General features: G+C 42.0%; 1 protein-coding gene across 2 annotated transcripts in view; it reads left to right on the top strand.

Moving 5' to 3' along the window:
* LOC132209406 (dystrophin-related protein 2-like) overlaps positions 1 to 14,150 on the top strand; it is a 164,729-nt gene that overhangs the window by 41,373 nt on the left and 109,206 nt on the right. Inside the window, exons 4-7 of one of the 2 annotated variants that reach the window (XM_059644494.1) lie at positions 6,938 to 7,023; positions 11,465 to 11,622; positions 11,900 to 12,066; positions 13,228 to 13,339. In XM_059644494.1, coding sequence (XP_059500477.1) covers positions 11,945 to 12,066; positions 13,228 to 13,339 — 234 coding nt within the window. In that variant the 5' untranslated portion in view covers positions 6,938 to 7,023; positions 11,465 to 11,622; positions 11,900 to 11,944. Of the gene's footprint in view, positions 1 to 6,937; positions 7,024 to 11,464; positions 11,623 to 11,899; positions 12,067 to 13,225; positions 13,340 to 14,150 lie in introns of those variants that run through there. The other variant, XR_009445500.1, reaches the window with a different exon arrangement.

The raw sequence follows: 14,150 nt of genomic DNA, 5'->3' as shown, positions 1-14,150 counted from the left end.
TGTGTTTTCCCGGATTCCTTCTGCCAAGCCTTTCTCGTGCCCCCTCCTGGCTCTCCTCAGACCATTTTTGAGCTCCTTCCTTGCCTGCATGTAATCCTCTCTAGCTGAACTTGACCCTAGCTTCCTCCACCTTATGTAAGCTACCTTCTTCCTTTTCACTAGAAGCTCCACCGCTCTCGTCATCCAAGGTTCCTTTATCTTACCCCGTCTTGCCTGTCTCAGAGGGACATATTTACTCATCACTCCCAACAACTGTTCCTTAAACCATCTCCACATGTCTATAGTTCCCTTACCATGGAACAACTGCTCCCAGTCCATGCTTCCTAACTCGTGTCTAATCGCATCATAGTTTCCTCTTCCCCAATTAAATATCCTCCCATTCTGCCTAATCCTCTCCTTCTCCATAGCTATGTAGAATGAGAGAGTGTTATGGTCACTATCACCAAAATGCTCTCCCACCACAAGATCTGATACCTGCCCCGGCTCGTTTCCGAGCACCAAGTCTAGAATGGCCTCTCCCCTCGTCGGCCTGTCAACGTACTGCGTTAGGAAACCCTCCTGAACACACCTTACAAAAACAGCTCCATTCAAATCTTCTGCTCGAAGGAGGTTCCAATCAATATTAGGAAAGTTAAAGTCACCCATTACAACAACCCTACTGCGTCCACACTTTTCCAAAATCTGTCGACCTATGCTTTCTACAATCTCCCTGCTGCTATTGGGGGGCCTGTAGTAAACCCCTAACGAGGTGACTACTCCCTTGCTGTTCCTAATTTCCACCCATACTGACTCAGTAGGCAGATCTTCCTCGACAATGGAAGCTTCTGTAGCTGTGATACCCTCTCTGATTAGTAGTGCATTGTTGCTAGTTATTGAATATGTTTGCAACAACAGAGTGGGAAAATTTGTTAGGTCTTTTGGAGAGATACTGTCCTTGCAGTGCAATAAAAATAACACTGAACTAACATTCCAGTGTTTTCGACCTTCAGATTTCAGAACAGATTTCGACCATTCAGCCCATTGAGTGGGATCTGTCATTCTCAACCTCCTGTGTCCTCACTAAGCAAGAACATATCTATCTATGCCTGAAATCAACTCTGACTTGGCCTCCACAGCTTTCTGCATCAATGAGTTCCACAGATTCACAACTTTCTGACTGAAGAAATTCCTCCTCACCTCCATCCTGAAAGGTGGTCCCTTTGACTCTGAGGCTGTGCCCTCAGGTCCTGGTCTCTCCTACTCGTGGAAACATCATCTCCATGTCCACTCTATCCAGGCCTGACTGACCTTCAGTGTGACCCCCTTCGTCCTTCTAAACTCCATCGAGTACAGACCCAGAGTTCTCAGCCACTCCTCACGTGACAGTGCCTTCATCCCCAGGATTATGTTTGAGAACCTCCTCTAGACCCTGACAAAGGCCAGCACATCCATCTTTAGATAGATGGCCAAAAACTGCTCTTAATATTCCAAATGCAAGATAACCAGAGCCTTACACAGCCTCAGCAATACACCTCTGCTCTTATATTTTTGCCGTCTTGAAATGAATGCTGATATTGCATTTGCCTTCCCAACTGCCAACTGAACCTGCATGTTAAAAGAATCCTGAACTGGGGCATCTTTGTGGTTCAGATTTCTGAAGCCTTTCCCCATTTAGAAAATAGTCTATGCCTGTACTTGCCCATCTCTACAGACTCTCTGTGACCTCCCCACTTCCTCAACACTACTTGCCTCTCCACCTATCGAAATGTCATCTGCAGACTTAGCAACAACGCCCTGTGGACAACAATACCATCAGTTCCTTTGTCGAGATTGCTAATGTATAACGTGAATGGCTGTAGTCTGATCTCTGATGAGTGCGGAACTCCTGTAGTTGCTGGCTGCCATCCTGAAAAAGACCCTTTTATTGCCACTCTCTGCATTCTGCCAGTTAGCCGATCCTCTGTCCATGCCAGTACCTACTCCCTAACACCATAAGCTCATTTTTTATTTTGAAGACTCCTGTGTGTCACCTTGTCAAAGGCTTTCTGGAATTCCAAATAGATAAAGTTCAATGGCTCTCTTTGGTTTTGACTCACTGGTTACATTCCCAAAGAATCTAACAGAGACCTTCCCTTGACAAAGTTGTGTTTTCTCAGCCCAATTTACCATGTATTTCCAAGTATTGCCATGTACTTCCAAGCATTGTCCGGTCTCATCCTTAATAATAGGCTCTGAAATCTGACCCAATGACCAGCGCCAGGCTAACAGGTCTGTAATTTCTCATCTTTTGCCTCCCTCCATTTTAAACAGGGGTGTTATATTTGCCATTTTGCACTCCTTTGGGACCCACCCTGACTCCAGTAATTCCTGAAAGATCACCAATGGTCTTCTCACTTATCTCCTTCAGAACTCTGGGGGACAGTCCATCTGGTCCATGTAATTTACCATCTTCTCTGAATTATAGAATTCCTACAGAGCGGAAAGAGGCCATTGGGTCTGCACCACCTCCGCAAAGAACATCCCACCAAGACCCAGCCCTGTACTGTTTCCCGGCAAGCTCACATTTGCCACGGCTGATCCACCTTGCCTGCACATCTTTGGACTGTGGATGGAAATCAGAGCACCTGGCGGAGACACATGCAGACATGGAGAGAATGTACAAATTCCACACAGACCCTTCAGTTTCCCCTGTACCTTCTCCTTAGTGATGGCCACTGCACTCACTTCTGCTTCAGACTCCCTTAAAGCTCTACTACTGGTGCCTTCCAACCTCAAGACTGATGCAAAATACTTGTTCAGTTCCTCTGCCATTTCTTTGTTCCCCAACACTACTTATTTGGCCCCTCTTGAAATTTTCTTTGCATTTTCAGGGGTGTTTACAATAACAATATCTACTTTATAGTGTTGACAAATGGATTGTTTAGATCATCACAGAAACAATAAGCAAAATTCGTCAGTATTCTCATTTAACAATTATATATATTAATATCACAGTCAATGCATTTCCATCAGGTAAGCGCGTAGCTGGAACTTTCTAACCCGGCAGTTTTCACTTTTCTGTTCTTAACAAGAATACCTATTTATTACAACAGCATAGATTCTAGCTACAGACAGATGTTTACAAACATTGGACATATATCTGTATGAATTAAAACTGTAAACCCCCTGTCAACTCATCTTCCTGCAGACAAACATAGAGTGGAGATGGATAAACCATGGATATTATAGGTGGAAAAAAATGCGAATTAAGTCCTAACTAAGTGGTCCCGGTTCACAGGATTTGCCAAGATGATCTTGAGAATGAAAAACAAATGAATAAATATCGCAGAGTGACTTATTATCTATTAAAGCATGTGTTGATGATATGGCATTGCTGTGATCATAAAATAGAACATTGTCCAATTTCCTGTGAGCATTACCGTAGTTTTCATTTGTATTCTCCATGTCGGGAACATATTTATTTGGTACTTTACTGACTAAGTGACGCTCGCTCATCTACAGTGTTCGGTTGCAAACAGCCAATATTTTATTATTCTAATTGAGTAACCATGGTTTGGAATTTTGTCATGGAAATGTATTTCACTTATGTTACTCTGCGTAATTGTAGCCAATCCTCCATTGGCAAAGAAACACACAACTACAGCAGTTAATAAAAGAAAGAACTGCATTTATGTAGCACATTTTATGGTCTCAGGCATAAAAAGTACTTTATAGGCAGCTAAACTACCTTTGAAATGTCGTCACTGATGTAGCATAAGAAAACCTGTTGTATTTAAAATAGTCAGAAGTAAAGAAATATGAAATGAAGTAATAATAAAAATAGTGAAAAAATATGAAATTATGAATGTGAAGAAATATAAAATCTCCAGTCCCTTGCGAGTGGAGACATAGAATCAGGAGATGTAGAGTCAGTATGGAGCGTACCAGGGAGGAGGCCATTCTGGATCTGGTGTTGTGCAACCAACCGGATTTGATCAGGGACCTCCAAGTAAAGGAGCCATGAGGAGGTAGTGACCATAATACAATAATTTTTGATCTGCAATTTGAGAGGGAGAAGGGAGAATTGGAAGTGTCAGTATTGTAGGAACTAGGGAGCTATGAGGGAGGAGCTGGCCAAAGTTCAATGGTTCAATACCCTCGCCGGGATGGCAGTGAAACAACAATGGCAGGTATTTCTGGATATAATGCAAAAGATGCAGGATCAGTTCATTCCAAGGAGGAAAAAAGATCCTAAGGGGAGGCAGGGATGGCCGTGGCTGACGAGAGAAGTTAAGGACTCTATAAAGATAAAAGAGAAGTAGTATAACCGAGCAAAGATTAGCGGGAAGCCGGAGGACTGGGAAGCTTTTCAAGAGCAACAGAAGATAACTAAAAAGGCAATACGCAGAGAATAAAATGAGGTACGAAGGAAAACTGGCGAAAAATATAAAGGAGGATAGTCAAAGTTTTTTTTAGGTGTGTGGAAAAAAAATGGTTAAGACTAAAATTGAGCCCTTGAAGACAGAAACGAGTGAATTTATTTAATGGGAACAAGGAAATGGCAGAAGAGTTGAATAGGTACTTTGGATCTGTCTTCACTAGGCAAGACACAAGCAATCTCCCAGATGTAATCGTGGCTGAAGGACCTAGGGTAATGGATGAACTGAAGGATATTTATATTAGGCAAGAAATGGTGTTGGATAGACTGTTGGGTCTGAAGGCTGATACGTCCTGATGGTCTGCATCCCAGGGTACTTAAGGAGGTGGCTCTAGAAATTGTGAACACATTGGTAATCATTTTCCAATGTTCTCTAGATTCAGGATCAGTTCCTGCGGATTGGAGGGTGGCTAATGTTGTCCCACTTTTCAAGAAACGGGGGAGAGAGAAAATGGAAATTATCGACCGGTTAGCCAGACGTCAGTGGTGGGAAAGAATTATAAAATTAAATTGCGATTCATTTGGACAGCAGCAACAGGATAGGTCAGAGTCAGCATGGATTTACGAAGGGGAAATTGTGCTTGACTTATCTTCTGGAATTTTTTGGGAACGTAACTATGAAAATGGACGAGGGAAAACTCGTGGATGTAGTCTACCTGGACTTTCAGAAAGCCTTTGATAAAGTCCCACTTAGGAGATTAGTGAGCAAAATTCGGGCACATGGTATTGTGGGCAAAATACTGACTTTGGTTGTAAACTGGCTGTCTGACAGGAAGCAAAGACTAGTGATAAACGGGTCCCTTTCAGAATGGCAGGTGGTGACCAGTGGGGTACCACAAGGTTCGGTGCTGGGACAGCAGCTGTTTACAATATACATTAATGATATAGATGAAGGCATGAAAAGTAATGTTAGCAAATTTGCCAATGACACATAGCTGGGTGGCAGTGTGAAATATGAGGAGGATGTTATGAGAATACAGGGTGACTTCGACAGGCTAGGTGAGTGGACGGATGCATGACAGATGCTGTTTAATGTGGATAAATGTGTGGTTATCCACTTTGGTGACAAGAACAAGAAGGCAGATTACTATCGAAATGGAGTCAAGTTAGGTCAAGGGGAAGTACAACGAGATGCAGGTGTTCTTGTACATCAGTCAATGAACGCAAGCATGCAGGTACAGCAGGCAGTGAAGAAAGCCAATGGCATGCTGGCCTTCAAAAGGAATTGAGTATCGGAGCAAAGAGGTCCATCTGCAGCTGTACCGGGACATGGCTTAGAAGGATGAGAAGGGGTCTGATTGAGACGTATAAGATTATGAAAGGATTAGACACTCTGGAGGCAGGAACCATGTTTCTGCTGATGATTGAGTCCAGAACCAGAGGACACAGTATAAAAATAAGGGATATGGCATTTAGAACAGAGTTGAGGAAAAACTTCTTCACCCAGAGAGTGGTGGATATATGGAATGCTCTGCCCCAGAAGGCAGTGGAGGGCAAGTCTCTGGACACTTTCAAGAAGAGATAGATACAGCTTTTAAAGATAGTGGAATCAAGTATTATGGAGATAAGGCAGGGACAGGATACTGATTGTGGATGATCAGCCATGATTATAATGAATGGTGGTGCTGGCTCGAAGGGCCGAATGGCCTTATCCTGCCCCTGTTGTCTATTGTAAAAGTTAATTGTATAAGAATGATTAAGACGGTCCCTTTATGTATGGTGTTGGCAGCTTGTTCAGATAGGGAAAACAACATGGCTGATCTTGATTCCGCTCCTATTTGTTACACAGAAGCCTCTTCGAGCAATAATTCTTGAATGTTGATGGGACGTTGAAACACAGGTAGATTATCGTGATCACTTGTTGAAAATGGATAGCAGCTAGTAGTTCTCTTTCCACTCAACTAGTGACCAGTCGGCAATGGTCAAACAGTACCTAACCCAGAGGCCACAAGCTCCCCTAAGACATGATGTCAGTTGAGCCTCATGAATAACTACCTGCAGATGGACTATCTGTAGATTAAACATGGTATTAAATCTCACATATACTGCTCTCAACCATTTTAATCAAAGTGTTTATCACTCGTTGCATCGAAACAGATCACACAAACTGAAATGGCATATGCACAAATACCAACATACAAGTTCTATATAGTGGCATTTTGTTTAAAGTTGTATTTATTAAATGAAAGGGTGGAGTATAATCTTCACAAATCATATTAAGATGCTGTAGAAATCTATGGAAGTGAGAAATTTGTTTTTTGATTCAATACATGTCTGACAAATGACAATTCAAAGAGATCTTTGTTTCAGCTCGAGTGGGTCGCGGAGTCGTCCTCATTAGGGGCATTTAAGTGACTATTAGACAGACATATGGATGGTAGTTTAAGATAGGGGTGGAGGTTAGATAGACCTGAGGTTTAGGGTAAAAGTTCGGCCGAACATTGTGGGCTGAAGGGCCTGTACTGTTCGATGTTCTATGTATGTTATGCTGTATTCAAATAAGTAAAGTCAGTCATGACATTCTGCAACTTCCTTTTCCAGGGGTATGAGTGGAAGAATCAGAGTGCTTTCTTTGAAAATTGGCTTGACGTGACTCTTCAAGGATCATCTAGAGGAAAAATACAAGTGTCAGTACTAAATCTATCATTGCTGATACACATGTAAACTGTAGATTTAACTGTATGTAAACTTTGTTTAACAAACTAGCACACTCAATAAACTGACAAAAATTATACACCAGATGTTTACTGTATTCTCATAATCTCTGTGATGTCTGGTGAGGGTGCAAGTGAGAAGGCTCCCTGCCAGTAAGTTTTAGTTAAGGCAAAGTTGCTTCATTACTGAAGTTATTTATACTGTAAATGAAGGAGAACAGTGATGCATATATCCTGTGCATTATGTTCCGATTATTGAGTGTGTGTTTTTTTGTGCGTGTGCACCTATTGATCAACTGGAATTTTTGATTACTCAGCACATTCCTGGTACCACGGGTGCTGTTTAACAAAAGGTTTGCTGTATTAGTATATTTCTGTAATTAGTCATTACCACTATGAATGTTAAGTCATAACTTGGTCTGTGCAGAATCTGCACAGTGCATTCCTGCAAGATAAATGATGCGCTACATATGTATGATGCTATTGTTTCTCAAAGACACTAACCTTAGCAGCTGTTTTTGTTCCCAATCATGTTTTCATCATTAGAATACTGGGAAAAATATTCAGAAGTGTGGTATGACTCAAGTGCTCAGTTGCAGCAGTGGTAACACTTAGTGTGAGGTTATGTTTTTGCCCATTTGTTGTGCTGTTTGTCAACAATGTATCTCACAAACTAATGGGCATATTTCATTGAAAGCTGGTACGTATGGGTATGGTCAAAGGAAGAACTGATTAGTTTTTGACAGATCCAGATTTATTTCTCTATTTTTTTAAAGCATCAGTTAAAATCGGTCGGATAGGCAAATGATCATCTTTCTGGAATATTGTTGATTGATTTAGAATGTTGTGGATTGTGTCAGCCCTGACAGTAGAATTTGTCCCAACTATCAAAATATGAGCAGATCTTTGAGAGCAGATTATCAAATTGGCCTGAAGCTTTCTCAGTGAGATGGAAGCTTTTAATAAAAAGGATTTATTTTGTTAGCCTTGCTTTTACAAAGAATCAGTCAAGTGGAGAAATGCCTCCAAGAAAAGCTGTGTAATTATAGACTCATGGATGTTTGTTGCACAGGAGGAGGCCGTGTGGTCTGTAGTTCCTGCACTACTCAACAAAGATCTGTCTACATTGATAATAAAATGTGAGGCTGGATGAACACAGCAGGCCAAGCAGCATCTCAGGAGCACAAAAGAGGAGCACCTCTCTGATGAAGGGTCTAGGCCCGAAACGTCAGCTTTTGTGCTCCTGAGATGCTGCTTGGCCTGCTGTGTTCATCCAGCCTCACATTTTATTATCTTGGAATCTCCAGCATCTGCAGTTCCCATTATCTCTGTCTACATTGAACTCACATGGCATTGATTTCCTTTTTGACTGTTTGGCCCATAGCCTTGGAGCCTACGGCAACACAAGTGAACATCTAAATACTGCTTAAATATTCAGACACTTTCTGAATCAGTCACACTTTCAGTCAGTGAGCTCAGGACTCCCACCACACTGGGGTAAATAGGTTCTCCTCAACTCCCCTCCCCTGTCTACGAATGGAAAAAGCAACTTCCAGTTATCCTTTCTATGCCCTTCAAAATCTTAAACACCTTTACCAGGTCCCCTTGTCTGCTCCACTCTTGGCATCGGTCAGTTGGGCAGGTCAGTGGCAAATTGATATAGCCTGAAGAAGGAATAAGATAAGAGAGTACTTCATGTGGCAAAGCCTGTCATGCCCGATGGAGGACAGCAACGGCCGTCAGCAGTGAAGTCCACTGGCAAGGATGGGCGGGCCTGAGCCCAGCACAGGGGAATACGAGCCGTCACTGTGGAGCCCTCGTTCAGTGTGTCTGCAAACTCGTGGCTTCAGAAAGGACTGTAATGTTTGACTTTTTAAACTTTTGTTTTTATTTTTCTACTGTTATATTAAGAAGACTGTCGTGCTGAACTTGTTAACTTATTCATTTATTTTTCTAACATAGAACATGGAACGGTACAGCACAGTACAGGCCCTTCGGCCCACGATGTTGTACCGAACTTTTACCGTCATCCTAAGGTCTATCTAACCTCCACTCCTACCTTATACTGTCATTCATGTGCTTGACTAATAGCCGATTAAATGCCCCTAATGAGGCTGACTCCACTACCCTCTCCAACATTGCATTCCACTCCCCTACGACTCTGAGTAAAGAAGGATGGATAAATTTTCTACATCTGCATCTAAAATTTCGTACCGAGGTACTTTGTACCTGAGATGGCACCGTCTGAGGTGACATTGTACTCTTGTACCCTGTATTGAATACATGTGATAATAAAACCTAAATCTAAATCTAATGCATAGCAGGACACTGGGAAGCTTAGAGGAGAAAAGGGATCCTGGGGTACTTGTTCATAAATTCCTGAAGGGGTCAGGTCAGGCTAGTAAGGGTTGTTACAAAGACATATAGGACATCTCCCTTTATCAGTCGTGGCATAGATTGTAAGAGTGGGGAGGTCACTTTGGAGCTGTTTAAAAGTTTGGTGAGGCCACAGCTGGAGTCACGTGTGGAGTTTTGGTCACCACCCATTAGGAAGGATGTGATTGTACTGGAGGGAATGAAAAGGATGTTGCATGTGTTGGAGCATTTTAGCTGTGAAGAAAGGCTGGAAAAATTCAGATTATTTTCTGTGAAGCAGAGAACGTTTGGCGGGGTGAGTGGAGGTCCTGATAGAGGCATAGAAGATTATGAGAGGTATAGATAGGTTGCGTAGAAAGCATTGTTCCCCTTAGTTAAAGCATCACTAACAACAGGGCACAATTTTAAAGAGAAAGACGGGAAATTTAGAGGAGCTTTGCGGAAAATCATTTTCATCCAGAGTGTGGTAAAGGTCTGGAATGCATTGCCTGGGAGGGAAGTTGAAACAGGAAACCGTACAACCTTTGAAAAGTACTTGGATGAGCACTTGTAATGTCATAATATTTTTGAGAATGGTCTAGTGTGTAAAAATGGGACTAGTATATGTCGCAGTGTATTTTTAGAGGTACAGCCTTAGTGGGCTGTAGGACCTCTTCTGTACTCTATGATTCCATGAGAACCCCCAGCCCAGGCAGCATCTTGGTTTTTTCAGTAATCTCCAGGATCACACCCTTCATAGTGTGATCCCTTGCCTTGTTAGCCCTCCCGAGTTCGTTAGCTCACACTTTTCCTGGTTGAGTTCCAATTGCTGTGTCCCGCTGACCAGTCTGTTGATCTCCTCCTGAAGTTTATTCTTCCTGTCTGTCAACCAATTTGCCAATTTGCCAATTTGCCTTTGATCCCATGGCTGTTATTTACATGACCATTCCACCGATATCCTCCTCACTGAATTAGTGATTTGCTAGCGACACGGTCATACAAATTGTGTTTAAGCCCAAATGAAGAATATACATGACAAACTTCAAGGGTCCTTGTGGCAAGCCCTGCACAACCCCACTGAAAGCAAACATCCTGTCAAATAGACATCCCTCTACCATCAATCACCCTGTGCTCTCTGCCTCAGCCAGTTTTGGCTCCAGTGTGCCTCTTTGCCTTTGATCCCGTTGACTGTTGCTTTCTTGATCAGTCTGCCAAGGGGGTCTTTACGAAGTCAACATCAAATGCAGAAGTTCATCAATCTTCCAACATCTCCTCAAATTTGGATCAAATTTCTGAAATGTGACCTCATCTTAACAAATCCATACTGACTATCCCTGATTAATTCATGCAAGTACATTCTACCCCTAAGAATGCCTCTTTGTAGCTTCTCCAGTGCTGAGATTATTCTGACTGGTCTTTAATTTCCTGGTCTGTTTCTTTGTCCGTTTGATAATAGTGGGACAATGTTAATAGTCCTTCATGACTTCACGTGTGATTGACAAGGGTTTGAAAATTGCTGCCAGGGGCCCAGATATCTCCTCCCTCACTTCCCTCGCTAACTGGTATACGTTTCAGTTCGGCCTGCAGATGTATCCACTTTTAAAGTTGCTAAACCAGCTGCATCTCCCTATGTCTTAACCTCTGATGTTCCGAGGTCCTCTGCCCTGATATCTATACTTGCAGTGTCCTTCTCCGTTGTAAAGATTGACGCAAAATATTCATTGAGGACAGTGCCCATGTTTTCCAGGTCCACACAAAGATTACCTCTGTGAAATGAATGAGGAGATATCAGAGAGTTTTGAGATTTACAATCAAGAAAGAAATTGACAAAATGACTTCCTTGGAGAATCATACAACATACATTGTCCATTGTTGTAAACAAACAGAAGTTTTTGTTTCCACAGTTGTTTGCAAATAGCCAATCAAGATCATAAAATAATCTTTTAACATAATTTACAAAACAAGGCAATTGAGGAAGATGTATTGGATGTATTGAACTCTCAACTACCTCCCTTAAGTTGAGGAATATCAATATTTTTCTTCTGGATAACTTTGGCAGATCTCTTCAAACAAGTCGCTGAACCCACAGATTTATGTGACCAACGAAGCCTGAGTCTTTTGCTTTACGATGCAGTCCAGATCCCTTGGCAGCTGGGTGAGGTAGCTTCATTTGGAGGCTGCAACATTGAACCAAGTATCCGCAGTTGCTTCCAACATGTAAGTGTGCTCTGCACCAATTCATAAGGTCAAGCGGGTCCACTTGCCAGTATGATTTTTGTGCTCATTTTTGGTTTGAATTGGTTCCAGAGGCCAACATGTACCACCACTAATCCAAGGCTATCATGTTGATAAGTAGTCAATGTTTTTATTAGATTAATGACAAAAAACAATGTCAGAAACCCCAGTGATAGTGTATGAGATACCATATCACTGAGGATAGCGGACGTAAGCTTGACATAATTAATCATGCAGCTGATCTTTTATTTCCCTCCAGGGCCAGAACAAACCAGAGATTGATGTTGAACGCTTTGTCGAGTGGATGAGATTGGAGCCTCAGTCCATGGTGTGGCTGCCTGTTCGACACCGTGTGGCAGCTGCTGAAACTGCAAAACATCAGGCTAAGTGTAACATCTGCAAAGAGTACCCAATCGTAGGTTTCAGGTGAGATGTGCAAACCAGCAGAAAGTTAGTGGGAATTAGTTTTTAAAGAAAGCTTTAACTTTAGATGTTCTATTGGAAACTCTGTCAGTAAATGATAACTGAAATCGTCAAAAATCCCAACAAATTTATGGACCAGAGAAGTAATTAGGATAAATTAAGTATCAACTTCTTTACCTTAATTTTTGTGAGAGGTGAATGCTGCATGTTTATGGTATTTTGTTCACAGTTGCATTGATCACAGACACTGTGGCTCAGAATGGATTGTAACTCGACTTGCGGTTGCTTCTGTAATTTGCAATTATTGGGAATTTACAGAAAGGCCTTTTTATTAGTCCTGTAATCAGTGTGTGTGCATCCTATGAAAGTGATTGCTGTGGTGTTGCTAAATGATCGATAAAACTTCTTGTCCATAATTAGTAAATTAAAATGCATATTTGGACAGGATTTCTAAGGGGTAATTGAACCTTTTTGGTTAACTATTCTCCTACATTTCTACGATTGACCATCTTGGAAAAGGTGCATGTTACTGCCATTGATCTGACCAAACAACTCCCTGTCTAAGAAGTGAGACCCCAACTGTGGATGAAACTATGACTGCCATAACTAAGTAAAGAGCAACAGCGACCCGGAGTCAATTGAATTCCATCTGAAGCTTGAGGAATGGTGGCCTAACTCTGAAGGCCAAGATCTGTTAGCTTTTCATGGACTATGAGGAACAGGGCAGGATTTCACAGAATCTTTCAGATGCCATATCTTGTACAAAACTGAAGGAGAAATGTCAGATTGCTCAAAGAACCATGGGATCACCAGCCTTTCCATTGCTGGGAAGATTCTGGCAAGGTTACTTCTGAATAGGTTTATGCCACCATGGCAGATGAAAACCTTCCATGTGAAGGGAACTTTGTGAAAATGTTGGAGACAGAGCAGGACCAAATTACAGGAATGATTCCAGGGATGAGATATTTCATTATGAAAATTGACTGGGGGAGTTGGGACAGTTTTCCCCGACTTTCCTAGCATTTGTTTCTCCCCAAACAATTTACCGTTTCTTCAAAATAAAAAGAAATATGTAATTTAACTACTTAGCTTGCATTCCTTCAAAGGTTGAAAATATCTAAACAAAAATGAACATTTCTCTTACTTCTTGTTCTTTCTTTATAGGTACCGCAGTCTCAAGCACTTCAATTCTGACATCTGCCAAAGCTGTTTCTTTTCGGGGCGCACATCAAAGGGACACAAGTTACATTGCCCCATGGTGGAGTACTGCACTCCGGTGAGTAATATATTATTCCACTTGATAGAATTGTTCCAATCAGTGGAAACTTAGGGATTTAACCATTTAAATACAATCTTCCCTCAAAGTTGAAGTAGTTTGCTAAAATGATAAAAGGCCAACAGCTTAAATCAGGCTTCAATACCAGAAATGCAATATTGTGCAGAAGCTCTTTGAGGTCAAGTTGAGGCTCAAGGAAGAATGTGTCATCACGCCCACCCTTTTCTCCAGCTTTGTCACCGCCATTCTTAATCTCGTGAAGAACAAGCTTCCCAGTGGCCTGGACAGGATTGATGGAAAACCTTTTAACCTCAACCAGTTGAAATCGAAGAAGAAAATGACACTGACCTCGCATATGGAACTTCAGTATGTGGTTCACAATGTCATTTCCGCTCTCAGAAGTCTTCAAATCTCCCTTAAGGCCTTTGCAGAAGTATACTGAAGAATTAGCCTCAACCTTAAATTTGCCACCCAGGTTGATCGGGTTGTTAAGAAGGCATACGGTGTGTTAGCTTTTATTCGTAGAGGGATTGAGTTTCAGAGCCATGAGGGCATGTTGCAGCTGTACAAAACTCTGGTGCAGCTGCACTTGGAGTATTACCTACAGTTCTGGTCACCGCATCACAGGAAGGATGTGGAAGCATTGGAAAAGGTGCAGAGGAGATTTATCATGATGTTGCCTGGTATGGAGGGAAGGCGTTTTGAGGAAAGGCTGAGGGACTTGAGGCTGTTTTCGTTAGAGAGAAGAAAATTAAGAGGCGACTTAATGGAACCGTACAAGATGATCAGAGCATTAGATAGGGTGGACAGT

This window comes from Stegostoma tigrinum, unplaced genomic scaffold, assembly GCF_030684315.1.
Source record: "Stegostoma tigrinum isolate sSteTig4 unplaced genomic scaffold, sSteTig4.hap1 scaffold_91, whole genome shotgun sequence".
Classification (NCBI taxonomy): domain Eukaryota; kingdom Metazoa; phylum Chordata; class Chondrichthyes; order Orectolobiformes; family Stegostomatidae; genus Stegostoma; species Stegostoma tigrinum.
Note: the sequence above shows the minus strand (reverse complement) of the source record. Positions and strands in the feature narration are given on the sequence as shown.